The sequence below is a fragment of the Pelodiscus sinensis genome, chromosome 14, assembly GCF_049634645.1.
Source record: "Pelodiscus sinensis isolate JC-2024 chromosome 14, ASM4963464v1, whole genome shotgun sequence".
Taxonomy (NCBI): Eukaryota; Metazoa; Chordata; order Testudines; family Trionychidae; genus Pelodiscus; species Pelodiscus sinensis.
In genome coordinates this window covers 16,541,021-16,567,756 of record NC_134724.1, presented here as the reverse complement: position 1 = coordinate 16,567,756, position 26,736 = coordinate 16,541,021, and the positions used below count along the sequence as shown (strand labels likewise).

Here is a 26,736-nt window from a genome sequence, read left to right as displayed (position 1 = left end):
ATTTAATACAATCATGGAACCTCTCAGTTACAGTAGGGCACTTCACACAGCACAAAGTAGCACTTCAGATTCGTTTATTTACAAAAGAATGCTAAAAAGGTGACCAGTCTCTCCACATAGTCAGACTGAATCTGTGACTCTCAAACCCAGAAAGGGAAACACCCATCAGACAGAACCAGGATTAAAAGAGAGAGACTCATTCTTACCAAATTAAAAAACTTACTAGTGAGCATCTTTCCTGGCTCTATGGAAAGAGGTGTTTACAGGGCTGATTCAAACACGGATTCCTCATTAAACCTCATAGCTGTGGGGATGAAGATTTCCACACACTGACTCCAGTGACAAGTCCCAATAGCAATGAACCACCCATGAGTTCAAGAAAGCCAAGCTCGCACTCAGGGACAGCAGCAAGTACTCCCTGGTGAGCGAGATCGCTTGTGTCTCATTATTAAAGTGCTCTTTTGCTCTGGCTGCAGAGTTCAGCTGAGTAGTTTCTTCCGTGAGTAAGTCCTGCTAAGGGGCCTCCTCCCAGAGCCCGCGTGGAGGAACGGAGATGCTGCTTGGTCTGTAGTGCTGAGAAAAATGTCCGACTCATCTTCTGTAAAGGGCGGAAAGGGTTAGTGAAAATCTACACTTTCAGGTTTACAGTACAGCAACTGCCTCAGGAAACCCACTATCAATAAACCCCATTCTCCTTTAAATCATTTTAGCCCCGAGCTACTTCCCTACCTCTCACGAAAACATAGCTGTTTTGCTTCAGTGTTCCAAGGCCAAACTCCTTGGCAGCAGATTGTTAGGCACAGATGCAGCAAATCCGCCACACCCCTTTCCTGGGTAAAAACAGCAAGTTCCCTACCTCCTTTCTGGTACACAGGCTGTGCTCTTTCTACCCAACTTAATTGCAGAGCACATTGCAAGTGTATAGTCTGTGTGAGTGCAAGGGTTTATGAAATGACAAGTGGTTACCTTTGGCACACTTCTTCCGGGATGGTGTTTGTCCCTGGTAGAGCAGCGGAGACTGGGTCAGCGCTCGAAGACCACTTGCAGAGAGGGAGCCCTTCACTGGCGGAGTTGAACCTGGAGAAGCACAATGAGACATGAAACTGCAGCATTCCCACCAAGTCCTGCCCTCTGGGAAGCAACCAAGGCCCCTGGTTACAACAGCACATGGATGTGGCACAGTGGAAATGTTCAGGTAAGTCAAGAGTCAGCTTTTAATCTGTCCTGTCTCTTCAACAACTGCTGTTCTGAGGTTGTCGGAAAAATGAGAAGTCTAGGAAGGAGGAGATGATTTGGAATATGCTTGTGAATAATATTACAAAGGTGATCAGAGAATATGAGAGTCATAATGGGCCAGACCAATAGTCCATCTAACCTAGTATCTTGTCTTTTGACAGGTTAATGCCAGATGCTTCAGAGGAACAGAACAGGATAATTATCAAGTAGTCAATACCATCATTCAATCCCAGCTTCTGATAAAGGTTTTGGGACATTCAGAACAACCCTGCCAACGAGTTCAATAGGAAATCTGTGCATTGTATAGAAAAAGGTGCTTCCTTATGTTTGCTTTAAAATTGCTTTCTATTCATTTCATGGGGTGACCCCTGGTTCTTTTCTTATGTGAAGGAGTATGCAACACTTCCCTTTTCCCTTGCGCCAATGGTGGGCAACCTGAGGCACAACCAGCTGTTCACAGCTCTTCCAGCTCTGGGAGGGAGAGAGAGGAGCGGGAATGGAGCGTGAATCAGGCACTTTAAGGTTTGGGTAAGGATGTTAAGGACTTGTCAACTATCCGATAAGCAAATGCTTATCAGATTGTCCAGTCAACTAGTTGATTTCCCTCCCACCCCTGCCCCCCACTGCTTCTATCAGAGGCAGCAAAGGGACGGGAAAGAACACTTCGAAGTGGCAGTGCCACAAGGAGCCTGTACCCGGGCTCCATGTGGCACTACCGCTTTGAAACACCGTGGCAGTGTTTCAAAGGAGCAGCGCTGCACAGCTGAGTCCCCAGCTGATCCTGGGCTCTGCATGGCATTTCAAAGTGGCAGCGCAGCATAAAGCCTGGGGTCAGCAGGGGACTCTGAGTACATTTCAAAGCTGGCACACCCGCATGCAGCCCAGAGTTAGTGGGACTTGCTGCACACACAGTTCCACATTCTTCCTTTGAAATGTACGCAAGCCCCAGCGGGGGCTCTTGTACATTTCAAAGGAGGAATGTGGAAGTGCCATCGACTAGTGAATTAACTGAAATTTAACATCCTTAGTTCTGGGAGGGAGGTAGAGGAGCAGATAACTGTGGGGCTCTGGTGCCCCAGTGCACGAGAGGCACATGGGGGAGGACCAGCAAATGAGGGGCTGCAGGTGGAACCCTAGTGGGCCATGTGCTGCTGTGGCCCACTGAGGTGAAGGAAGGCCACTAATGCAACCTACTCATGATTCCTGTTTGCCCATCATTGCCTTAGGCATACAACTAGGTTCAAGTTAATAGAATATCCAGGAAGAATTGTCACTCTAACTTTTAGTGCTTATTGTTTCAGGCTGCCTGCAGATTCAGCAAACACTGCAACAATTACATTAGAATGACAATTAAGGGACTCTTTGAAATCATGAATAGAAACAAATTCTTAAAACACCATCTTAAATTGTAGAAGGGATGGATTTCAAAGACATGAAATCCATGGAGCCTTGCTTTCAATAGTATGACTGCCAATTCCTTTAGTAGTAAAATTAATTGTAATTTCCATGCCTGCTGCTGACTTGGCATTACCGTTGGTAAGAGCAAGTACATGTGTGTATATAATTGTACATCTAAATTTGAGTGTGCAGTTGCCATGATTACATCTACAAATAAGAAACTGCAAGTGCTAAGGGCCAGATGTCTGTACAGCCAGCTGCACAGAGTTGTGGTGACTTCATGTACAATACGCTCTTGCATGAGTCTACTTCAGAAAAAAAACTTCTTAAAATGAGTTTAAAAAGTGAAACGTATAATGCAGAAAAAGAAATAACTGTTGGTACCAGAGCAGGCAAGCCAAGAGGTGAGAAGCGCAAAATCGTACTCCACATGCCATGGACCAATGCAGTATTCTTCCAGGTGTCTATTACTCAGTTTAATTTAAAATGTTCTAAGGCAGAGACTATTACACCCCAGCCTCATATGTATATCAGGGAGATTTCCCAGTCATGTGCAACTTACATTCCACTCTATTCTATTTCTCCTAAATGACAACTCTTCTATATCATGGCTTTTAGTAGACTTCACAATCATTACAGGGAGGAATAAAGGGCTAAAATAAGTGCCTCCAGCTGCCAGTCAGTATATCCCTTTCCCTGATCTCTCTCCAATTTGTCAATTTTCTGTTAATGAGTTTCCCACAACAGCAGCAAATATTCTGATGCTGTAGAGCTATCTACCCAGTCCACGACATGACTCTGCATATACACCCCTATCAGCACAGCAATATGGCATTATGACTCATATGTAATTTGCTATCTATTCTCACCTTCCATCTCACTCCAATGGATCTGCCTTTCAAATTTCATCTGAGATATTAGCTGCAAGGTTCCAGCTGCATCTCACTTAGTTTCCTCCCTGTATTTCTAATGCCCTTTGTATTCTATTCTGACAGCTCCTCCCAATTCAGCATCTCTGAATTTCAGTAGGGGGACAAACCTGACAATTGATTACCTGAAACAGTGAAGACATCATCATCGCCTATGAAACTCAGTTGCCCAGGAGTTCTATTTGAAGACACTGTGGTTCTACTAGGAGGCATTGTGGATATCCTCCTTTTGCTTGTGCTGTTCTCATCTGTGGAAGAACTGACCAGATCCAGGTAGTCTCTATTTGTACAAGATCTCTTAGCCTCCCATTTAGATTCCTCTTCTGGAGACAGGCGATCAAAGGCCCGCTTTCTAGATTTCAAGCCGAAAGTGCCTGTGGAATCACCCTCATCAATTTGGAGCTCAGTGTCACTGGGAGGTGACTGGTCCTGAAGCCTGTAAACCCCTTCCAGCTCAAAGTCCGCCAGCAACGGGGTTTTGCTGCTGCTGCAGTGGTCAGATATTGTTCCTCCCTCTTGACTTGCTAACACATTCCCTGTGCATTCTGCATTCTTCTCACTTCGACCACTGGCATTGCTATTTGCTGCTTTCTTTCTCCGTGGCCAGTCCTTGATGGCATCTGGGGTAACCTTCCCTTTGTGCTTTGGAGAAGGTGTCCACGGAACTCCAGTGTCCATATGACATGGGGAAGTGGTGTTAGAGGCACAGCTAGTTGGTGTGTATGACTGGCAAATGTAGGTCTGCCCCCCACCCTTCCCAGGGGTACTATGAGAAGAGCGAAAGCAGGATGGTGAAACACAGGCAGCTGCTAGTTTTCCTGGATGCCTAGCACACCAGGCCACAGCAAGCTCACTAAAGGGGCTTTGCTCTCCACTAGGTTTGCCAGTCTTCATTTGTGACTGTAATTCCATGGCTGAGCCAGAGCCAACCCTCTTAATGCGAAGCTTAGGCAGGCCAGAAGCTTGCATCTCAAGTTCAACCTCATATGTTGGTGGACTAGCAGAGGCCAACTTATGACTTTTAGGAGTAGAAAGCATTGCTGGAAGTTCAGGATTCCCTAGTCGTGCTGCAGCCTCCCGCTGCATTCTGTCTGGGGTGCAGCGCAGTGCATAGGCAGGAGAGGCAAACTTTAAGGGAGCAGGCAAAGCATTCACAATGTCAGATTTGGAGGGTTTCTTAAGAGTAAACATTTTCAACTCTTTAGGGTCTTCTGATGGCAAAACTCTAGAATCTGAGGCATCACTCTTTCTGCCTGGAAGGGTCTCCTGGATGCTTTTGCTGCCTAAGGAAGAGGAATCTAAGTGTTCATTCTCTCTCACAACATCAGAGATCTGCACATGTCCTTTAGCAGAAAGGTCAGGAGACAGTTGCATTTTCAAATTCAGATCCTTTCTTGGGGAGGAACCCTGAGCATCTGTACCCACTAGTTTATTTCTCTCTAACGTGCAAACATTTTCAGAAGCCATGGGATCATGAACCAGAAAGCCTTGTGCAGGAAACCCAGTATTACCAGTACTATGATGTTTGTGCTTATTTCTAGCAGACTTTGAGAGCGAAAGAGCAGGATTTTCTTCTTCGGGTTTGGTGTGCTCATGTGTGTAGATATGAGACCCTAAGGCTTTCCTTGGGGATGTGCCTGTAATGTTTTGAGATTTCAAAGGAGGTTTTTTAGACTCCCAGTCGAGTTCTCTTGTTTTACCACGAGAAGGAGAATCTATGGACAGAATCTCCAGGGCAGACTCAGAAGGAGAATTAAATGAAGACCGTGTACTCAAAGTAGGTTGGGCCCCTACAGATAAAGCAGCAGCCACTACACCCACTGGACTTGAATTTGTAGCTGCACATCTGACTTTCCTGGGAGTTGCTTCTATTAGCTGAGACACTGACTCTAAATGGAAGTTTGGCTCTGGATTACTTTGAATCTCCACACGGAGAGTCTGCCTCCGACTAGAAGCTGGAGATGCTGTTTTCTGGGAGGACCTGAAAGAGCGTCTTTGAATTTGTGGGTCTGTGATAGATTTTTCCTTGGTCGTATAAAGCAATTGTGCTGCTGTATTATCTGAAGCAGTTGCTGGACTGGAATCTTTTAGAGGTGATTGAAAAACATCATCAAGCACTTCATCTCCTGCCTGCTTTTCTGGATACTTTAACCCCATCTTCTTGTGAGGGGAGGGAGATCTGACTGGAGAACAGTCCTTGTGAGGAGTTACTTGTGCTAAATGATTCCTCTTCTTTTCATTAGGATCAAGTGGTGGCTTTTCCTGTCTGGAAGGAGAGAAGTACCTTCCCAAACATTTAGCTGCAGTCTGCTTAGCAGCTGGACTTTTGCCAGGGATCTTCTCCAGAATTTTTGATGATGTTCTGCGTGGAGTGTGAAGGGATTTCTTTGGCATTCCACTGGCGGAGCTCTGGGGCTTTTGAGCAGCCTTGCAAGGAGTTTTTCTGGGAGACTGCAGAAAGGGTCAGAACAGAACATACTTAATTCTATGTAACGGCATCTTAATACTCATTTCTGGTGATAACGTAGCTGTTTGGCTAGAGCTGCACAATTTAAGTCACATACAAAAATAAGTAGCTATTTAAAGAGGCACAAGGCTGACTAAATATGTGTACACAATGCAGTTAGCCATGTCAGTCCGAGCATATTAGAGAGACAAGGTAATGTCTTATTAGAACAACTTCTGCTGGTGAGTGACAAACTTTCAAGCCACACTGTGTCTTGTGTATCTCACCAACAGAAGCTGGCCCACCTTGTCAAAGTACATATAAGCAAAGGGGGAGAGAGAGTGGGAAGATGTTTTTACCTGATAGGCAGCTGGTTCCTCCAACTCTGAGTTGTTTCTTGTTCTTCTTGTTCCTGTCCCTTTAGGGCTGCTCATCTCAAGAACTGCTCCAAAGAGAAGTCTCTTGGGAGACTGGATGGTTGAGTTATCAGGATACAGCGGAATGCCTTCAAAAAGCATAGTGCAGTTAGATTGGCATCAAGCATTGATGCAACTGGCACAACTGTTCCTGGCACTCAGATGGTCAAAGACAATTAGGCCACGTCAACACTGGCTTTTGCCACAAGAGCCTATGCAAATGAAGTGTGGATTAGCACATTGCCATGCTTCATTTGCATAATTTATTCAAGCTGGTTTTGCACAAAAACAAGCAGTGTGGACTTGTTTTGCACAAACCCCCCCCCCATCCACACTGCTTGTATTTGCGCCAAAACCCCTTTGTGCAAAACCAGCTTGAATAAATTATGCACATGAAGCAGTGATATGCTAATCTGCACTTGATTTGCATAGGCTCTTGCTACAAAAGTCGCAGTATAGACAAAGCTTTAAAGAGCTACTGTGTTGGCACCATGTGTTATTTGCTGGCTACCCAAAGTTTCACATCCTGAGCCAAGTATTACTGTTTTCTGTGCTATCACAGGAAAATGATTAAAACTAAACAGCTGTTACTAATAGCTGAACACATGCATGTGGGAAAAGTCTTCAAGGACAAAGCTGCTAGGATGAATAGCACGACTAAGTCCTGAACTTCTCAGTGGAATCAGTTTATAATCCTTCTGAAGAAGGAAACCAAAATTCCATCAAGCACTCCATTATGCTCCCACAGAGCACACCTGGGTTTGGCAGCAGCTTTAGGACTCCTGCTGTTGATGAGGTTATGTTACCTTTAATGAGTAAGCTGGTTTATTGGTTTTGAGGTCTGACTGTTTCTTGGTTGGCTGATTAACAAGACCTTTTTCTCATAGCAGAATGAAACTACAGTGGTTCCTAGCATGAAGATTCCCAATACAAAAACACTGTGTTCTGCTGGCTATAAAAGATGCCATCTGGGAGTTCTTACCACAACAGCTGCCTCAGAACCCTGAAGAGTGCACTCTGTACTGCCAGGCAGCAAATGCTTCTGCACCAGAATCCGGCAGCTTGATTTCCTAGGTCAGTTAATGCCTGGTAAGTGTGATTACCAACCACAGTACCTGTTAGATCCTGCTTAACGCATGTCACTTCTTGTTGTACCAAGTGTACTCGTTGCATATTTCGTGAGCTGGGCTGTGTGGTAGAGTAGAATGAGCTTGAGTGCGTCCTATTCAGCAACTGCTGTTTGATGCGTGGGCTTCTTCGTAAACCACCTTCTGGAAATCAAGAGTAATACTATCAGCACCTTCTCTTTCAAAGCATATAACATTTTCAAAAGAAAGCTACACCTGGCATACAAGTGCCTCTGGAAGAGAGATCTCTGCATTTATCCAACAACTCACTCCTGTCTCAGGCAGGGAAGGGGCTCATTTATGGAACATTCCCCAAAATAAGAAGATTAAAAGGAAACCCAACTCCAGTGGGGGACTTCTAATACTACAGAATGTGTTTCCTTCAATTCCAAACTTTTTCATAGCCTAGACCCCCCCCCCCAACAAAACAGGAGCTTCATGGCCCTTCTCCCCTCATTTGTAATCATTTCACATCCTACGGCAACTACAACAGTTGTTTATATAGAAAAACAATATTAAGAAAAATCTGTGTTTGAAGTAAACAAGGTTGTGTGTTTTGATTAGTTAATCCCACTGTTGGTTTTTGTTCTTCATTTTCTCTCACCCCAACTAGGGATGTTAAATTTCGATTAATCAGCTAATCAAGTACTCAATGGAATTTCCATCAACTATGCAATTAGTTGATAAGGGGGGCACTCGCTATCCCACTGCGCCTCTCCCTTTGAAGTGCACAAGAGCTGCCCATGGCTCCTGTACATTTCAAAGGGAGAGGAGCAGTAGTCAGACTGGCGTGAGCGAGACTGTTTCAATCCCTGCTGGCGCCATTTCCCTGCTTTGCTCTGTGCAGAGACTGTGTGTGTGGGAGTGGGGGGGGGGGGGGAGAGGGGGGGGAGAACGGCTTTTAGGCCTGCTTCTCCCCCTTGCTGCCTCTCTCTGATAGAGGCAGCAAGAGCGGGGGGGGGAGCAACTAGTAGAGTTCCTACTCGACTATCTGATAAGCATTTGCTTATCAGGTAGTCGACCAGTTGCTTACATCACTACCCCAAACTCACCTTGCTGGTTTGTTCCTTAACTGGGGGCAAGGCTAAGCAGCCAACACCCCATGAGCACCTAACTCTCTGTGGAACCTCAACACTAAGCTGTATTATAGTAGGGAAGAGAAAAGAAATGATGTCGTCCTAGCACAAAGCTTGGAAGTATTGTCTTAAATGTAGCTTTAGAGGTCCAACAGTCTTGGCAAAAACTAGAGATGTTCATAGTAGGGTAGGGATGTGAATGATGAGTCTGGGCTTTTCGCAGGGAGAACGCATGCCAGCTCATGTGAAGCCACCTGTTCCCCCCCATGCTGCTGCCTCCGACAGAGGCAACAGCGTGGAAGGGGGGAGAGGGAGGCAGGCTCCCTGTCAGCACCGGCTCCCGCTTGCCTCGCCTCGCCCCCCCATGTAAACGTGTAACCACTAAAAATTTTCAGTGGTACACATTAACAAAAATAAACTCAATTACGCATAGCTGTAATCAGGGCTCGCCAAGCAACGGCGAGCCCTGCTCGCCAGCTGCGCGGTTCAGCATGCTGCGCATGCGTAGACCCCGCTGCACATGCACTGACTGCACTGCGCAGCTGTGCCAGCTTGTAATCTACTCGCCATGGGCGAGTAGATTACAGTAATTGTCGAGCCCTGGCTGTAATATGGTTAGTTGGGAAGTTATGATTTGCCACCCTAAAGTTATTGTTCTTTCTTAAAAGAACACTAAGGGTGGCTGCAATGTTCTCTATAAATTGTGGTCTAGAGTCCTTGGGGATCCTCCAGACTGAAAGTTAGTCTGTGCTATCTTAGTATGAACTGCAGCAATGTGGGGGGAAAAAAGGAAAGGGACTGGTCTGTATTAAAATTAAACACCTACCACTCATGGCTTTTTCTGGAGATTCTTCCACAACACTGATGTCAAAGCCAGGATCAGAACACCTTGGAGAAACAGAGAAAATGTTTTCGACGCCTCATAACACCTTACCTGGTTTGTGAGTATATTTGTTTTAAGAGCCGCAGAGAGCATCATTTGCTAACAAGACCACATCAAGTTGCAAAATGGTCTCAGCATATGACTAATAGGTATTGCCTCCCATCAAAAGATCAATCTAGCCACAGAATGTCCTTCTAGTTGTGGCACAGACAAGTGACAAACAGAACAGGAACAACTTCAGTCCAGATTTCCTGCTTTGCATCATGCCAACCCAGCCCTTGGTTAAAAACATTTCAAAACTACCCAGCAACATTCACTCACCGGCCTTTGATCTGTTTATGAAGCAGCCTCCTGGAGATCTGTTTGTGCAACGGTGTCTCTGAGACTCTTTTGGTCAATAGCTTGCGATGATCTAAAACTGATGAAGCCACAGTCAGACATTTTTTTAAAAGTGTGTGAGGTCTTGGATACAATTGAGGGAGCAATGTGAAGATTCTAGAGACCTGAATATCACATCTAAATATTATTTAGTTTCTATCCATGGCAGATAGCCAATTGTACACTTCATTTTGAACCATCAAAATAACAGCCATCCTGCTCTCATGGTGCACTCCACATACCTTTAACCGTAAAACGTATATCGTGAGTTTTGTATATAACTAGCAGGACACAGATGTTCATTCACATAAAATGTGTTACATCCCTTTGCTCCCTCATTTATTAGGCCTCATATCTTGCAAGTAGACCTGAGAACTACTTAAATTGTTAGTTCATTAGAGCAGGCACCTTGTCTTCCCTTAGATCTATCACATACTGATGATGCTATTGAAATAATAGGTAGCATTAATGTAAAAAGAGTCTGATTTTTGCTTAACTTCAGTTATCTAATCATGGGACTTAATAGTATAAAAACACAGACACATACAGCTTCATGGGGTAGCCTTGCTATCTATTGAGTTTAGTGGCAGATATACTTGCAGACATCCACCATCTCTCATTTTTCTTGTGCTACAGCAGCCAGATACATGGAAAAAAGATTAAAGATCAAATCTGCCTTTAAAACAGAACTGTCAGTTATTTGCAGACTCTATCATCCTTTTTATAGAGGCAAAGTCAGTAAACATTTAATGTGATGCCTGAGTGTTGAAATATGTTAAAGGATCTCTTACATGCATGTTTCTTTTAAAGATTTGTGTGGGTAGGTGTACACTTCAAGCAATCTTAACAAGTGCTTTTCTTTGTAAGAAATAGTTCGCTTACAGATGAAAACAGGTTAGGATTTAAATATTACCCTGCACTGTTTGCAACCCAGACACTGCAGGACTGAGCTAAAAAATTATCTTCATAGTATGAGGCAAATTCACTTTACTAGTAACAAGAGCTACTTGAATTTTTTGTTAGGGGGTCAGGAAGTAGTAAACACATGTTTCTCCTGCAGATCCCAGATATAAGCAATTGTTTAGCTCATATCCCACCTTTACTATTGTCAGAGCAGCTTCGTTTGTGCTTTAGGCCTTCCACAGCCGATACTGACTGGCTTCGAGGCATCTTCTTCAAGGACCTTTTTGATGAAGAAAGCAGCTCTTCATTGAAGAGGTTCCGTCGCACCTTTGTCACCTCTCAAAGCACCAGAAAGGAAAAAAAGTAAGCCGATATACCACAAAGGCAAATCTCTCATGGGGCACAGGAGGTAGAAGGATTGTAGAGACCCAACACTGATGAAAGTGAGCAACTTTTCAAAGGGGTGAAAAAGCCAAATAACTAAAAAGGTAATTTGTACCTGGTGAAAACAATCAGTCATTCTCAATGCCCCTTCCCATCCCCAACCCTGAGAGTTCTCTTATAAAAGGGTTCCTTTTTATTACACACGTCAACTACTTAGGGTTCCCTGATAGTAACCTACAGAAAGTAGCTTAAGGGACAGAAGCGAGGTCAAGTTCAAAGCACCAAAAGGATCACAATAGGGCCATGGGAAATATCCACCATCGAGAATCTGAGCTGCAGCCCAGGTGGCCGCGGGGCTTTGTAACATTATAGAATACTTGAATTTTGAAATTGACCTTAAGTTTCTAACTGCAAAGCTATCCTCCTGAATATGATACTTGAGAGAGCTTGGAGAAGAGTGAAGTGTGAACTGCCCTCTTCATCTTAATGGGTAGGGCTGGACAAACGACGGTGAAACCTACTCGCCAGCCCCACACTGCGCATGCGCGCACTGCCGGTGAACGGCGCGACCGGCTGAAATCTACTTGCCACAGGCGAGTAAATTCAGTGATTTGTCAAGCCCTGTAAATGAGTGATGACTGACGTTCCAATCGCTGTATATCAAATATCTTGTGGTCTTCTGTGCGGGAGTCAGAAGCAGAAAGACAGAAGATCTAAGGAAATTGGCAGATCAAGGGATGATCTGCCAATTTCCTTAGATCTTCTGTCTTTCTGCTTCTGACTCCCGCACAGAAGACCACAAGATATTTGATATACAGCGATTGGAACGTCAGTCATCACTCATGAACACTGATCTTTTCCCAAAGTTTCTACACCCTGCGGGAACATTTCCTGCTTCTATATTTTTGGAACACTCCTGACTCTCTACAATCAAGTCAGCTGTATGTGGAACCATTCAGCTTTAAGCTAGTTGTCATACCTTGCACTGCCTCCTTCTGCAGGGGAAGCAGCTGTTGGTCTCTCTCAGTGGCAAAATAACAGTGAGAGGTTTCCTGAAATTAAGATACAATAGGTGTTGAACTGCTAGCTTATGCTCAAAATCGTAAGTGACACATATTTAAGCAAGAGTTTCAGTTCTTAAGTTCTGCCTCACGGTGATTTTGCCTTTGTGCAGCTGATACAGGGCACTCAACAGGCAAAGAACACATGTATCCCATGCATATAGGAACACCCAATCCCTTAGGAAAGCTTTACCTTTCTGATGAGATTCCTAGGCATTTGGGGAATTTCAATCTGGCGTAAATTCTGTGATGCTTCTGTCATGCTCCTGTGTCTGGCTAAAGCACTATTCCTTTAGAAAGGATACAAGGAAAAAAATACAATAAAGACAGATGTAAACATCAACTCTACTGACGTCAGTTCCTATATGGAACGTAACTTGAGTTTGTTTCTAGTGAGTCAGGCAAATCGTATTATGGACTTCATCTGTATTAGGATTGCAAGCTCTTTGGGACAGGGACCTTATTTATACAGCAAGGAGCCTTTGGGTACTTTAATACAGCTCTAACTATAAGCCAAAGGCAAGGCTGAAAATCAGTCCTTAATTCATTCAAAGGCATATCACTTAAGCTCGGCCACTGCCACGAGTAATCCAGAGTCATCTTTAACCCCACAGGTGAAAACATATTGCACAGTATGACTCCTACATAGAGAGGACTTATGGACTTAGTATCTGAAGAGGTCAGTGATATTATTAAGACTGCAGGATCTATCGGAGTGTGAAGAACATTCAGCACACATGGAGTTAGACTGCAAATTATCTGCATGTGGGGGTTTCATTTAACTGTTGTAGTCTAAGAAATGTGATTTGTGCAGTTTGATTTGTTTTCTGAACACACACACACACACACACACACACACACACACACACACACACACACACACACACACACCACCCACCCACCCACCCACCACGGAATACAGAACCCCTCCCAGAAGAGAGACAGGACACCAGATCAGAAAAGTAGGATTCCAACCCTATAATCAATTTATACACCAGGCCATAATTGTTCCCATGAGTGTGATTAAGTTGTCTATATCTGGATTAATAACTAATGCTAGTTTTAAAGAAAAGAGTTTGATTTTTTTTTTTTTAACTAATGGTGTCTTCTGAGTTTAATTTATATCAAAGGCATAAGCCACAATTCTCCCTTACAAGCCTATCACCACACCGTTCCATTTCCATGGACAAAATAACCATATTCCTAGAAGCACGGCACACCTTTTAATGCCATTTAATGGACTGAGGTCCTGAATCGTATGATCTAATCTTTTAGATACCAAAACAGGGCTGATCTTAGTGAGTATCCAGCAATTGAGCTCCCCATGATGGGGACTATAAGTTAGATAACTACTCAGTCACAGGGCTGTGAACAAAAAAATCTTTGCCCTTTGGAAATACCACCTCCTCTTTTTGGCAGATCTGGTGCGCAGCTCCTCCAACTGATCAGTCTCAGTGCTTAGAGAAGCTGTGCTGCGGGCTGGGACTGATGTCACAGATGAAGGAAGAGTTGGAGATCTGCTATCCAGAGTCATAGAGTCATCACTGAAGAAGTCTGCAGGCAGAATGGATGCCAGCTTTGGAGGAATCTGCGTCCCCAGACTGTAGTAAAGACCCCCAAGGGTCTTTGGTATGAAGTCCATGTATCTAGAAGGTACCAGCATATATACGCAATATAGATAAGCTTGACACAATTACATTTTAATTTTACTTTTGACAGACATTTTTATGTTTAAGTTTTTTATTTTTTCAATTTACATTTTCATAATGGGGAAAATGATGGGAGGGTCAGACAATTATTTACCAACCAACACCGGGATTCAAAAAGTTAAAGCTTTAAAACCATTGAGCCACAGTTTGTCAAAATAGCCTTAAAATCAAATTCTAGTAAGTCCTTAAGGAGACTTTTTCTTGCTTTGCCTATCTGTAAATTTTAGATAGCATTAATGTAAATATTTCTCAATGTGCCTGTATGAGTATAGTGAAGACAATATTTACTGGAAAAAAATCTAACCCTTCCAAACCTAAATATGTGTCAAACACATAACAGGTAACAAAAGCCACCCATGAGATTTCACTTCCAAGATTTTACCTTGACTTAAAATTCTACTCACCCTAGGAAAGTAACCCATTTTGATGGGCAAGAAAGATATCATGTGTCTTTTCTTTAACAATAAGATAAAGTATGGCGAGTAGATTGCATCTGGGCTAGTACATTTTCATGATAGTTTTACAAAGCTACTTGAAATCAGTACTCAAAGTTTGCTCATGACATATCTAACCAAGCTTATATTCCATTGATAACATTTAATCATCCCTATGAAGAACTTACAATGCTAGGACTTCCTCCAGAAACTTGGTAAGATACCCTGGGTCCTCAGTCAGACACAAAATACGCAGCATATCTGTCATCTATAAAAAAAAATATTAGATGGGGAGAAGTGTCACAGATGAATCTCTCCAAGACCAGCCTTATGGTTTGAGCAAACAAGATTGGGCTCGGCAAGCTACGTGTTCCAGGTCAACATTCCCATTTAGAAACACAACCCTGTCCTATTTACTTGCCTCCTCCACCAGTTGCTCCATTTCATCTGTGCTGTTCTGGAGAGAGGGACATTGCAGACACATCTCAAGGCGTAGAAATACCTGAAGCTGACACCTATATTGAAACAGTAAGTCATTTACTTTCACTTTTTCTAGTCAGGGAGGTGGCTGTGTTAGTCTGTTGCAGCAAAAACAATGCATCTGAAAACTTTATGCCCAAATACATTTGTTTGTCTTTAAGGTGCCACAGGACTCATTGTTATTCTTTCTAGTCAAACAGTCACATTCACATTACTGCTCCCTGACTAGTTTTCAAAGGTTGGGGGGTTATTAATTAAAAAAAAAAAGTCACTCCTTCCAAGGAAAGAAAACTAATGACATGTTCTCTTGAACACCACAGCATCTCATTGTAGTAAAGCTTTCCTTAAATGGATATTCACTCGCTTTGATACAGAATTTATCCCAGAAGGATTTGCCCATGGAAATACATCTCTAGTTGTACTGCAAAGAGATCTCTAAAATAGACCATCAAAAATGAAGGGGTTTTTAAGTTGAAGTTAATAGAATATTGTGCCACATACTCTCTGACTTTGGTTTCCTTATCAGGATTGACATCATACTGCTGTCGGAGGGTTCTGCTGGTCTTCAGGAGATGACTTCGGACTCTGTCTAGCCATGCCATCTGGAAATACACAAACACAGCATAATGGTTCCAAGGTAACCTCTCTCATCATGCAGCAATTTCTCATTCTAACTTGCTCAGTACAATAGAAAACAGCTCAATAAAAAAAAAATCCAGATTTTGAAGCTATGAAAGTAGTACAAGAATGTACAATAGTAATGGGATGCAAATAAGCAGCGGAAAATTTAGACTGTCAGGAAAAACTGCCAGAGATGCAAATCAGTTAGACGAGTGGTTCTCAACCAATTTACCAAGAGACACACATGCAGCTCTCTATGTGTTATTGTGGGCCTTGCCCACATTATAGATAACCTGTATTGTCCTAAAGATAAACACCCACAAGAATTTAAGAACCTGGAGACACACTTACATAGATCTTTATCCCCATATGGAATTAGCTGGAAATACCAGTACTCTAAAAACACTGCATATGCTTCAGCATATGCATTTCTCAACATATTTGCCTACCTCTCTTTCTTTGGCATCTTTTGGGTTCAAAAACCTTTTAATTGCTGTAACCATATTCTGTGCACACACACACATCAGAAATTCTCCATTAACAACAGCTTCCTGGTAATTTGCAGTTAAATGGGAAAGCATCTCCTCCTCAGTTTTGAAATCTGCAAGGTAAGCAGAGCAAATTAACTTATAAGCAAGGAGGTACTGAATGAGCAAATATAGTTGTCCTTTGCAATAACCTGACCCATGTAACAGAGTGGAGATGCAAAAAGCTGTTCTCCTGCAACGTGACTGCCAGGCCAACAGAAGATTTACAAAAGAAATCCCCCAGGAATCCTAAACTCAGACCCAAGGCAGGTCTTGATGCCTGTCTACACTGGACGCGAGTATTTGCGCAAGAACACTGACTTTGTACTGTACAAAATCTGTGGTTCTTGCGCAAATACTCCGACACTCCTGCTCAGGGATAAGCTCTCTTGCGCAAGTATTCTTGCACAAGAGGGCCAGTGTAGACAGTCAAGTTAATTTCTTGCGCAAGAAAGCCCGATGGCTAAAATTGCCATTGGAGCTTTCTTGCACAAGAGAGTGTCTACACTGGCACTGATGCTTTTGCGCAAAGGCACATGCCAGTATAGATGCTCTCTTGCGCAAATACTTTTAACGGAAAAACTTTTCCATTAAAAGTATTTGTGCAAAATCATGCCAGTCTAGACGCAGCCTTGCTGTCTGTATGGCAGGCGCAATACATGCCTCCCAACATGCACACAGGACTATTCCTATACAGAGCATCAATAATAAGCTGTGGTTCTATAAGCCAGCACAGCCTTTACTTCCAAATTATGAAAACAAAAACCAACATATCCGATTAAAATGAAATCCTACTTGGGCTCCTGGGGCTTTAGCCTCAGTGCCATCCATTTGCATCCTTCCTCAAAATCCCAAGAAGACAGAAATATACCAACCCCACAGGGCTCTTTACTTGCCTTAGGCTTTTATACTATGATAGGAAAGCCCTCCATAGCATGCACATAATTAAGGAATATGGGTACATTTCCACTTATAGCTAGATGCGTGGACACCTTTATTTCCTCCTGTATACAGTCTCACATTGCTTTCAATTATTTTGCAAGTGAAGGGTAACCACATTCCATGCTACAATTATGCAGTCTGGTCAGTCAGTATAAAGGTCTAGAAAGTAAGCCTCACAGGGAAAAGTTCACTCCCCATTGATGTGAAGAGATGGAATCTCAAGAACGTGTCCCAAACCTAAGTCTGCTGCTAGCAGCACACTTAACTTAACTGCTCTGCCACAAAAACCAGAGCTGATAAACTTGTCTGACACATACCTATGGAAATTTTCAGCACTCTTCGATTTTCTTCCAGCTTATCATCTGATTTCCGTAACAGCTTCTGGGATACCTTCTCTCCAGCCACTGATGGCATTGCATCTGGCTGAAACTTTTGAGCTTTTACATTCAGCCTTGCTACATTCAACATTTGCAGTGAGCGGGACATGGTCTTCATCTTCTGCCTCACTGGAGTGCGGGGTACCCCCTCTGCAGGATCACAAACGGTTAAATTCTCATTGGGGCAGAGTAGTTGGAATTCTGACATAATGATCACAGGACACCATCTAGCAGAACACTGGCACCACAAGAAAGACCAGTTACCGCATTGATAAAATACATTTTTGGTTGTTTAAAGTGTAAATTTCCATACAGCAACGTTAACTTCCCTTAGCACAGTAATGAGGCAATAAGAATTCTGCCTGTTCCACTAGGATCCACCTACTTTTTGAAGAGTGGATCTCCAGCTAACCTAGAATGGAATAGAGGCCACTGTTTAGCTTGCCACATTCTCTCTCTCTCACTCACTCACTCTCACACAATATAGTCGTGACATAGAGGGCATGTCTAGACTACATGGCTCCGTCGACGGAGCCATGTAGATTAGGGTTGTAGGCAAAAGGAAATGAAGCGGCTATTTAAATAATCGCTGCTTAATTTAAATTAAAATGGCTGCCGCGCTGTGCCAATCAGCTGTTTGGCGGCACAGCGCTGTAGTCTGGACGCTCCGCGGTCGACATTAAAGGCATTTGTTGACCTCCCTGGTAAACCTCATCCCACGAGGCATATCGAGGAGGTCGACAAATGCCTTTGATGTCGACTGCGGAGCATCCAGACTACAGCGCTGTGCCGCCAAACAGCTGATTGGCACAGCGCGGCAGCCATTTTAATTTAAATTAAGCAGCGATTATTTAAATTGCCGCTTCATTTCCCTTTGCCGAGTAAACAAATCTACATGGCTCTGTCGATGGAGCCATGTAGTCTAGATGTACCCAGAGGTACACTGCTCTCAAACAGCTATTTGGGTACCTGACTTTGGACTGTGCACAGTGCTTTCTACAAGAGCAATGGTACTAGAAGGGCCCCCCCACTAATGATTCAAAAAGGAGCGAAGGGTAAGTTGCTTCTTTTTAAAGTAAAGATGAGATTACCATGTTACACAAGGGGGGGAATGTTACAGCAAGCTTAGCTTCCAGTTTTCAAGACAAGTTTTAGCCTGGGACTAAAAAGCGGGCTGAAAGCCAAACAGTTTCTAGCTCTGAACATGATTGTTACCAGTTTAACAAAAGGTTTCCACAAACGGTTGTTTCAAAATAAACTCTCAATGTGAGAGTGGTAAATGGCTTAAAATTACACATTCTTTAAAGATTCTTTCATTCCTGCATCCCTCTCCTCGGCCTCTTTCTCCTCAAGAGTCAGATTCATGTCTTTTGAATAATCTCAATATATTTTTGTTTACCAGTGAAGGATGCACAATATATATCCAGATATCAGTTATGGTAAGGACAAGTGCTCAGTTGATTTGTAAACAGGAAGTTTTTAATTTTAAAAAGCAAACCTCACTTTTCAGTCCTCTTTGGGCATTTCCTCCCAATTCTAAGTGTACACTTCAGAGATTTTCTGCTTCAGTGGAGAGAATGAAAATCCTGAGTACTGAGTCCAATTAGAGCAGGAAGGTTTAAAATACAGAGTATAGAAATCTGCATGTTAGCTGAAGTGTCACTGAGAAATTGCTATACTGGGATTGTATTATTCAGGTGTTCCTAGAGTGAAGTTGTTTAACTGGGTAAAAAACCCATAGTTCTGCATTAGATAAAATATCCTGCCCTTAGTCTGAGAGAATTCTATTTCTGTAATATGAGACTGCTTCTTATTTATCCAATTCCACCACTGTATCCCAGCTAGGTAAACTCCAAGGCTGAAAATATAGGGGATTAGCAGCCCAAGGCATTCACAAAATATCTCTGAATTATTATACTGGCATGTCTAATGATTAAATATCAGAAGAAAGTTGGTTAAAATGTCGTCTTAATCATTTAAAACTAGAACAGAGCAGATGTAATGTCATGCTAGTTGTGGGCATAAAGATGAAAAGTCTAGCAGGCAACTCAAATGCAGAGCGCTGCATAACGCATAATAATTGAAAATAGTTGATTCAATAAGTGTACAGTTTCACTTGGCTCCAGCTGGAGCTCAGGGTTCATTTTATGCATTAATAATACTGCCTTTTATTTAAAAAGCTACACTGCCATCATCTCAGGCAGCTCAGAACTTTGCCTTTGCTCAGGAAAGGTCAGATGTTCAGATTTCATGTTACCAATAATGTTGCTGCAAATGCAGACCATACAGCGATGGGAGGGCCGAGCATTCCCCCAGTCCTGATCTAGACTTACTTCTTTTTTTGTGGTCCTGTGGCTCAGCTACGGCAGAAGCTTCACTAGATTTCCTTTGGTAGAACTCAGATAGACTATGTGACAGCTCCATTTCAGGCTGAGAGACCTCTTCCATCTCAATATCAGAAACAGCCTGCAGTAGTCTGTACAAAAGTCAAAACAATTAAAAATAGATGTTAGCAGAGGCAGAGAAAGAGAGGAATTCCTAACTCACACTGCAGATTGGCCACCCAACCCTGCACAATACTTGTTAGTGTCTCCCCTCTTTCCCTAATCCTCTTACGCTCCATGAAAGGTGTTGAGAGCATGTGCTGGCACAGAAAAAAAATGAAAACATTTTTAGTTTATGCTAAGGTGGTGGCCCTCAGAAAAAAATGCCTCTTGTATAACAGACTAACGGATTTATCACCATTGCTTGGAATTTTCACTCAGTTTTTTAAAATAAAAAACAGAACATACATGCTTTATTGAAATAACTGTATTTTTCAAAAATAGTGTTTGAGAAGTTAATTTTAGTATTTTTTTTTAAATGGGAATTTCATCAAGTGTATTTTTTCCTTCATCTATATAGACTCTTATCATTTGCTGCCTTAACAAAAAAGGGCTGTAGTCATTTTGGTTTCCAATAACATTGTCTTCTAGTTTTCAAACTTTAAGCACTGATTTAGCTGTGCCAAAACAGAGCTCTATTCCAAATTTCTTCATATTATCTCTTTTTCTGTAAGGTTTATTGAGAAGCAATCCTAATTTCAGGTCCATCTTGGTTTAGTCTCTTTCAACATTCCCTCAATTGTCAATTTTGAGGACTGTACTTGATTTGGTGATTTTGTCTCTGTTTGGTTTTATGAGAAACATTCCCATTCCAGACACATCCTGTTTTCTTGGCACAATCAAATCCTAACGTTGCTTTAAGTTATAAAGGAAGCTGTATATCAAATTTGGTGGTCCTGGTTCTTACCGTTAAGGAGGAATTCTTGATTAAACAGACAAAACTCTCTAAAATATATAGCAGATATGTCACTGACTAAAGTCAAGAATAGTTTCAAGATAATCTAATCACATCATTTAAGTATTTTTGCATGTTTCACACTGTAAGCCCTTTAGTAGGATTTCCACTTTAATCAGTCAGCATTCATGGGGCACCAGTAAACATAAATAGGAACAAAATTCCTTCTTAATGAGCCAATAAGCTTCCATGTTTTGCACTGGATTGTACTAAATCTTAAAGGATGAAGTCTGTGGTATCTGTCCCACTTTGATGTCCTAGAAATACTTATCACAGCATCAAAGGACATAGATCTAGCTCTAGTTCTTACTCCTCTGCAAAGCAAGTACAGTAACAACTACCTATTAACAAATATTACAAGTATTAGATAATTATGTAGAGCTTTAGAAACTCGTTAGAGAAATGTAAGTGACTTTCCCTTAAGTGACAATGTCTGAATGATATTCAGGGATAGGTAAAAGAGAATTACCTGAATGACTCCATTAAATCTGAACTTGCTCCACAGTTGTTCGACAGAGTGTACCATCCTTCAACTGCTGCAGGATTCCAGCCATCTGTGCGGGACAGTTCTTGCTGAACCCATTCTGGAACGGAAGTTTCTTCTGGACAGAAAGGCAAAAGTTAGAATGAGACTAAGGAAATTTCAAGTGGCTTCAGCACTTCCAAAGGCTTCTGCTACCTGGCACATGTCACCAAGCCTTACCAATGAGCTTTGTAAAGCAAATACTGTTAACACTATCACCACCATCACAGTGGCCTGAAGTCTAGCAAACCTGGACCCTAGCAGATAGCCAGGTAGATCAAATTCCAAAGCCAGAGAAATGTCACTAAGAACACCCAGCTTTCAATCACTAAGAATTTAGATCTGGGAACTATCAAAAGAAGATGCATTTTGCATTTTACACACTTACCAGAACTAGCTAGGTCATTTCTGATAGAAGTATCAATTTGACTCAATACACTGCTCACAACTTCTGGGAGATGAAAGGTATAGTCTTGGGAAGAGTTCTCTGTCACAGCTCCTTGGAGGAGACATCTCTGGACTTCAGCAGCCTTTTCAGTGCAGAATAGGGTAAGGACTGCAACAGTATCAGAGAGAGGGGACAAAATCCCAGTGCAAGGGGACCAAACTTCAGATGGAGACACTTCAGCAATCTATATGAAGGGAAAAAACATCTAGGTTATCTAGAAATAAACAGACTAAATAGCCTTAGATAGGCAGAAGAGGCAGCTCACAACTAGGTTGGAGACTGATTTTTTTTTTTTTTTAAATAAAAGGTTCTAAATTTAGAACAAAAATGACTTTAGGAATAATATTTATCAAATCACTAAGATAGCCCTCATCACTGTAATATAAGCACCTACTATTTTTTTGCAGTTTCTACAAAGGGTAGCAAAGGACAGGAAGAAACATTTACCAAATGTAGTTCTTTAGAAAGTAGCCTTCTTAAAAGCTGTTGAAACAATGGGTCTTGTTCCGATCGTCCTGCCTGGGAGTTCTGCAGTATCCAGCTCTCAGTGAGGAAGCTGTCAGCTTTCACCACATTCCAGTCTGTTATGGTGCCTTTCAGGAAGATGCTGACTGGACTCTGGAAGTGTCTCTGGTTCATGGCTATGGGCTCCAAAGTCACCGCAACACTCCATTGCTTCTCCCTTCCATTACCATTCATGCTGAGGAATAACGTTCCTTCCTGCTGTGGGAATGATGCTTGGAACACAGAAGGCTTAGAGAGCAGGCAGTTCAAGGTTGAATCAAAAGGCAGGAACGTGGTCCATCGTGCAAACTGTGGCTTAGAAGAGTTGGACTTTCCACAAAAAAGTGGAGATGCCTCTGTTCTGTGGTGACTCAAACCCTGAATTAAGGTCTCTGATGGCAAAATGGTGCCTCCCACCAGACGAATCAGTTCAAGCATTGTCCAGTATCCAACATGATCTGGATATTCTAGCACCTGAAATGAAAAAAGTTAATGATCATTTTATTGCCACTACTATCAGGAAAGGTAAACATTTGTTATGTTTCTAAAGCAATGGTTCTCAAAGTGTGATTCATGACTGTCTTGCGGGTGGGGTCACGAGCTCAGGGGTCGCCACCTCTCTCCCCACAGTGGGGAGCCCACATTGGGACTCCATCACTGTGCTCCCTCAACCACAAGGCTGGAGCACCAGCGCCACCTTCCCATCAATGGCTATTAGCCAGGATGGCTAGGAATGGTGTCCCTAGCCTCTTTTTGTCATAGGCTGGAAATGGATGACAGGAGAGGGATCACTTGATGATTCTCTGTTCTGTTCACTCCCTCTGGGGCATCTGACATTGGTTATTGTTGGAAGACAGGATACTGAACCAGATGGACTTTTGATCTGACACAGTATGGGTACGTCTACACTACAGCGCTAATTCGAACTAACTTAATTCGAACTAAGCTAATTCGAACTAGCATGTCCACATTAAGTGGACCCTGAACCGGGCTTAAGGATGGCCGGAAGCAGTGCAGGCAGGGCATCAGAGGAGGACTTAGCGCGTGGAGATGCTGTCTCGGGCTAGCCGAGGGCTGTGCTTAAAAGGACCCAACCCCCACCCCGGACAGACAGTTCTCAGGGTGCCCCGCTTGCAAAGCAGTCCTGGCTTGGAGTGCCCGGAGTACCCACACTGGGCACATCACACCACTCGGCCATCAGCCCGGCTGCACTTGCCGCAGGCTGCCATCTGGGGAGAGGGGGCAATTGGGAGGCTGCAGGAGAGCTTCCACCCCCAGAAGCCCGCAGAGCCAGCCCAATCTTCCCCATCGGGGGCTCGTACCCCATTCCTCCCTCACCTCCTTCCACTTACCCTTCCCTAGCCCCTTTTCTTGATGTACAAAATAAAGGACAATTGTGTTCAAAAATGGAATCTGTCTTTATTGAACAAAACTGGGGGAGACTGGGAAAAGGAGGTGGGAGAGGGGAAGAGAGAGGCTGGGAGAGGGGAGGGCAACTAAAATGATTAGGGGTTGGGAACAGGTCCCATATGAAGAGAGGCTAAAGAGACTGGGACTTCTCAGCTTAGAAAAGAGGAGACGGAGGGGGGACAGGATAGAGGTCTCTAAAAACAGGAGTTGGGTGGAGAGGGTGCATACAGAAAAGTTCTTTTTTTAGTTCCCATAAAGAAGGACTAGAGGACACCAAAGGAAAGGAATGGGTAGCAGGCTTCAAACTAGTAACAGAAAGTTGTTCTTCACAAAGCAAAGAGTCAACCTGTGGAACTTCTTGCTGCAGGAGGCTGTGAAGGCTAGAACTAGAACAGAGTTTAAAGGGACGTGAGATCAAGTCATGGAGGTTGGGTCCATGGAGTGGTATTAGCCAGGGGGTAGGAGTGGTGTCCCTGCCCAAGGTTTGTGGAAGGCTGGAGAGGGATGGCACGAGACAAATGGCTTGGTCACTGTCTTCGATCCATCCCCTCCAGGGTCCCTAGGGTTGGCCGCTGTCGGCAGACAGGCTACTGGGCTAGATGGACCTTTGGTCTGACCCAGGATGGCCATTGTAAGCTCAGGGCTCAGGGTCGGGGGTCTCAGTGGACCCCCTTGATTTTCATGCACACCTGCTCCTGGGTGGCCAGGCTGGCAGCTCTCCTGCCCTAGCTGGCCACTTTCCTGTGCCTAGTGCGGAGATCGTGGACGAGGTCCACGATGTCCACACTAGCCCAGGCGGGTGCCCGCCTCTTGCGGTCCCGGGCAAGCTCCCGGGAGCCGCCAGCCTGGTCCCGGGAAGAGGGGGAGTGCTGGGGGGCATCGGGTGGGTGGCTCGATCCATGCCAGGTGCAGGGTCTGCTGGCTGGGTGCTGGCAGGCTTGCACCTGGCACGGGCACAATAGCCAGCCCGTGCCCCTTTAAGGGGTCCGGGGCCGGAAGGGGGTCAGTAGAGTTTCCCTGGTGTTGGCCAGAGTGGCCACCAGGGAAACCTGGGGAGGGCTAGCCTCCCACTAGTTCGAATTAAGGGTCTACACAGCCCTTAATTCGAACTAGTAAGTTCGAACTAGGCTTAATCCTCGTGGAATGAGGATTACCTAGTTCGAACTAAGTGCTCCGTTAGTTCGAATTAAGTTCGAACTAACGGAGCGCTAGTGTAGCGCCTATGAAAGTTAGTTCGAACTAACGTCTGTTCGAACTAACTTTGTAGTGTAGACATACCCTATGGTCATTCTTATGTTCTGGGGAGCAGGGGAGAGTGAACCTCACTGGCTGGATCTGGCTTGTGGGGGAAGGAAGCAGCTTCATGAGCTGATACTACCCCTCCCCCCGGCTGCAGGAATGGCAGCACATTAAACCACTCGCCTGGAGGGTTTCCCCACTGCTTTTGTTGGCTAGAATCATGGCCAATGGGAGCAGCGGGGGCCAGTACCTGGGAGCAGCAGGAGGCATGAAGCCAAGTAAGCCCTCCCCATCCCCTTCATGCCCAGATCCTGCACACCTATCCCCTCACATGCACACACCCCCCAGCAAGACCCTGCACCCCACCTCCCAGCCAGACCCCATCCCCTCCTGCACCCATTTTGTCATCATGGGTAGTGGGTTGGTGGTCCGTGGAAAGATGTGCTTTGATTGGGGTGGGCCATGAGTCAAAAAAATTGAGAACAACTGTGCTAGAGAAAATGGTGCAAGAAAATGTCTAAGAAGGTATGGGGGTGGGAAATGTCCTATTTGTCTATTTTATTCTTAAATATAGCTTCCAGAATCCTTAATTTTTATGCATAACTATATATATCGCTTCAATGCAGCAGAATTCTTTGAGTGGTTTACAGTCATTATCTAGCAGACCCTCACAGCCATCCTGCAAGAAAGGTGTTATCCCCATTTAACAAGGTACAGCCAGTTTTCAAAATTGGATGCCTGAATTTAGGCACACTCTTATTTAACTGTAGGCTGTTTATTAAAGCACTGGCACTCCCACATAAATCAATGGATGAGACATCCCACAAATAAGCACTTGGGAAGATGTGAATCTTGCCACTGTACCTAAATCTCAACAAAGGTATTTGCCATTCTACTCACAGGCCTCAGCTGAGCAAGGATGCCCATTAAGCAGGTAACACTACTCATTTTGTTTGTACCTAATTAAAGTCACCTTCCACCAAAAGGTTACACTATAGACTACCTGACTGCATCCTGTGCAGCTAGATAATTGGTAGCAGGAGGAACACTATCATAGGGGCTTAAATACTCTGCTGCATTCTCTCCTTACCTTGGCCCAGTCAGTGGTGTCCACCCAATACAGAGTGATTTTCTGGCCCACGATCAGCTCCTGGACTCTCTTGGGTAAGAGTTTCTCTGCCATCTCTTGCAAAGAGGGTAAATCACAGCAGGAATGGACATCATTTCCTGATACAAACTGCCGTAGCTCCCTCTGAGAATGAGGGCACGGAGAGAAAAGAAAGATGGCATTCACAAAGCCTTCAGAGGGCATGTGGCTCTCGAGTGGCTCATCTGGGCCCACGATCAACTTGCTCTTCTGGCTTCTCAAGAATGGTTTGGTGGGTGAGGTGATCTCAGGTCGATCCCACTGATAATCCAGTAGTGTTTCCTTCAGCACATTCTGGGTGAGGGTGGATCTGGGCGCTGGACCAGGTAAGTGAGATTTGTGGCGCTGAGCCCCAAACCTGGACTCCAATTCCTCCTCAAAGTCTTCCCAGCTGCGGGGTCCAAGCTCACAGAAATCCCCCACCCGCGAGGCTCTGCGTCGGGCGCCCAGTGAATCAAAGAACTTGAAACCCCAGCGGACCTTGGCCAGACCAAACCTGCAGCCCAGGTAGTTCAGGATCCTCAGGCAGCCCCGCTGGAGCGGGCTCTTCGGCAGGGAGCCGGCCAGGTCCAGCAGAAAAACCACATTGTGGGAGCTGGTCATGTTGCTACGGAAGGAGCTGCCCGGTCACGAGCACCTCAGGAAGCTCCCCCCGCGCGCACCCAACCGCCCCCCCTCCCCGTACAGCCAGAGGGACCCCCTCTCCTCACAGCCAACGACCTCCCCGGGCATCTGCTCGCCCCCGCCCCATGGGCCTCTTGTCGCCACGCGCACTCGCTGCCACCTGCCCCTCCCCGGC

The 26,736-nt window shown here is 44.2% G+C and overlaps 1 protein-coding gene across 3 annotated transcripts; it reads right to left on the bottom strand.

Moving 5' to 3' along the window:
• Positions 1-57: 57 nt before the first annotated feature.
• Positions 58-26,736, bottom strand: TICRR (TOPBP1 interacting checkpoint and replication regulator). Of its 3 annotated transcripts, none has more exons than XM_014581645.3 (21): positions 25,881-26,736; positions 22,085-22,615; positions 21,578-21,821; positions 21,136-21,268; positions 19,661-19,803; positions 17,268-17,477; positions 15,931-16,082; positions 15,362-15,462; positions 14,802-14,895; positions 14,569-14,648; positions 13,641-13,883; positions 12,431-12,527; positions 12,156-12,228; positions 10,987-11,130; positions 9,833-9,929; positions 9,455-9,516; positions 7,541-7,696; positions 6,369-6,514; positions 3,689-6,014; positions 967-1,077; positions 58-598 (listed from the first exon to the last, which is right to left on the bottom strand). In XM_014581645.3, exons 1-21 carry the CDS (start codon positions 26,538-26,540, stop codon positions 480-482), a joined length of 5,922 nt encoding a protein of 1,973 aa, XP_014437131.3. In that variant the 5' UTR covers positions 26,541-26,736; the 3' UTR covers positions 58-479. The 3 variants fall into 3 exon arrangements, with proteins under 3 accessions (XP_014437131.3, XP_075753197.1, XP_075753196.1); XM_075897082.1 differs by having other exon boundaries at positions 9,833-9,923; XM_075897081.1 differs by having other exon boundaries at positions 21,136-21,265.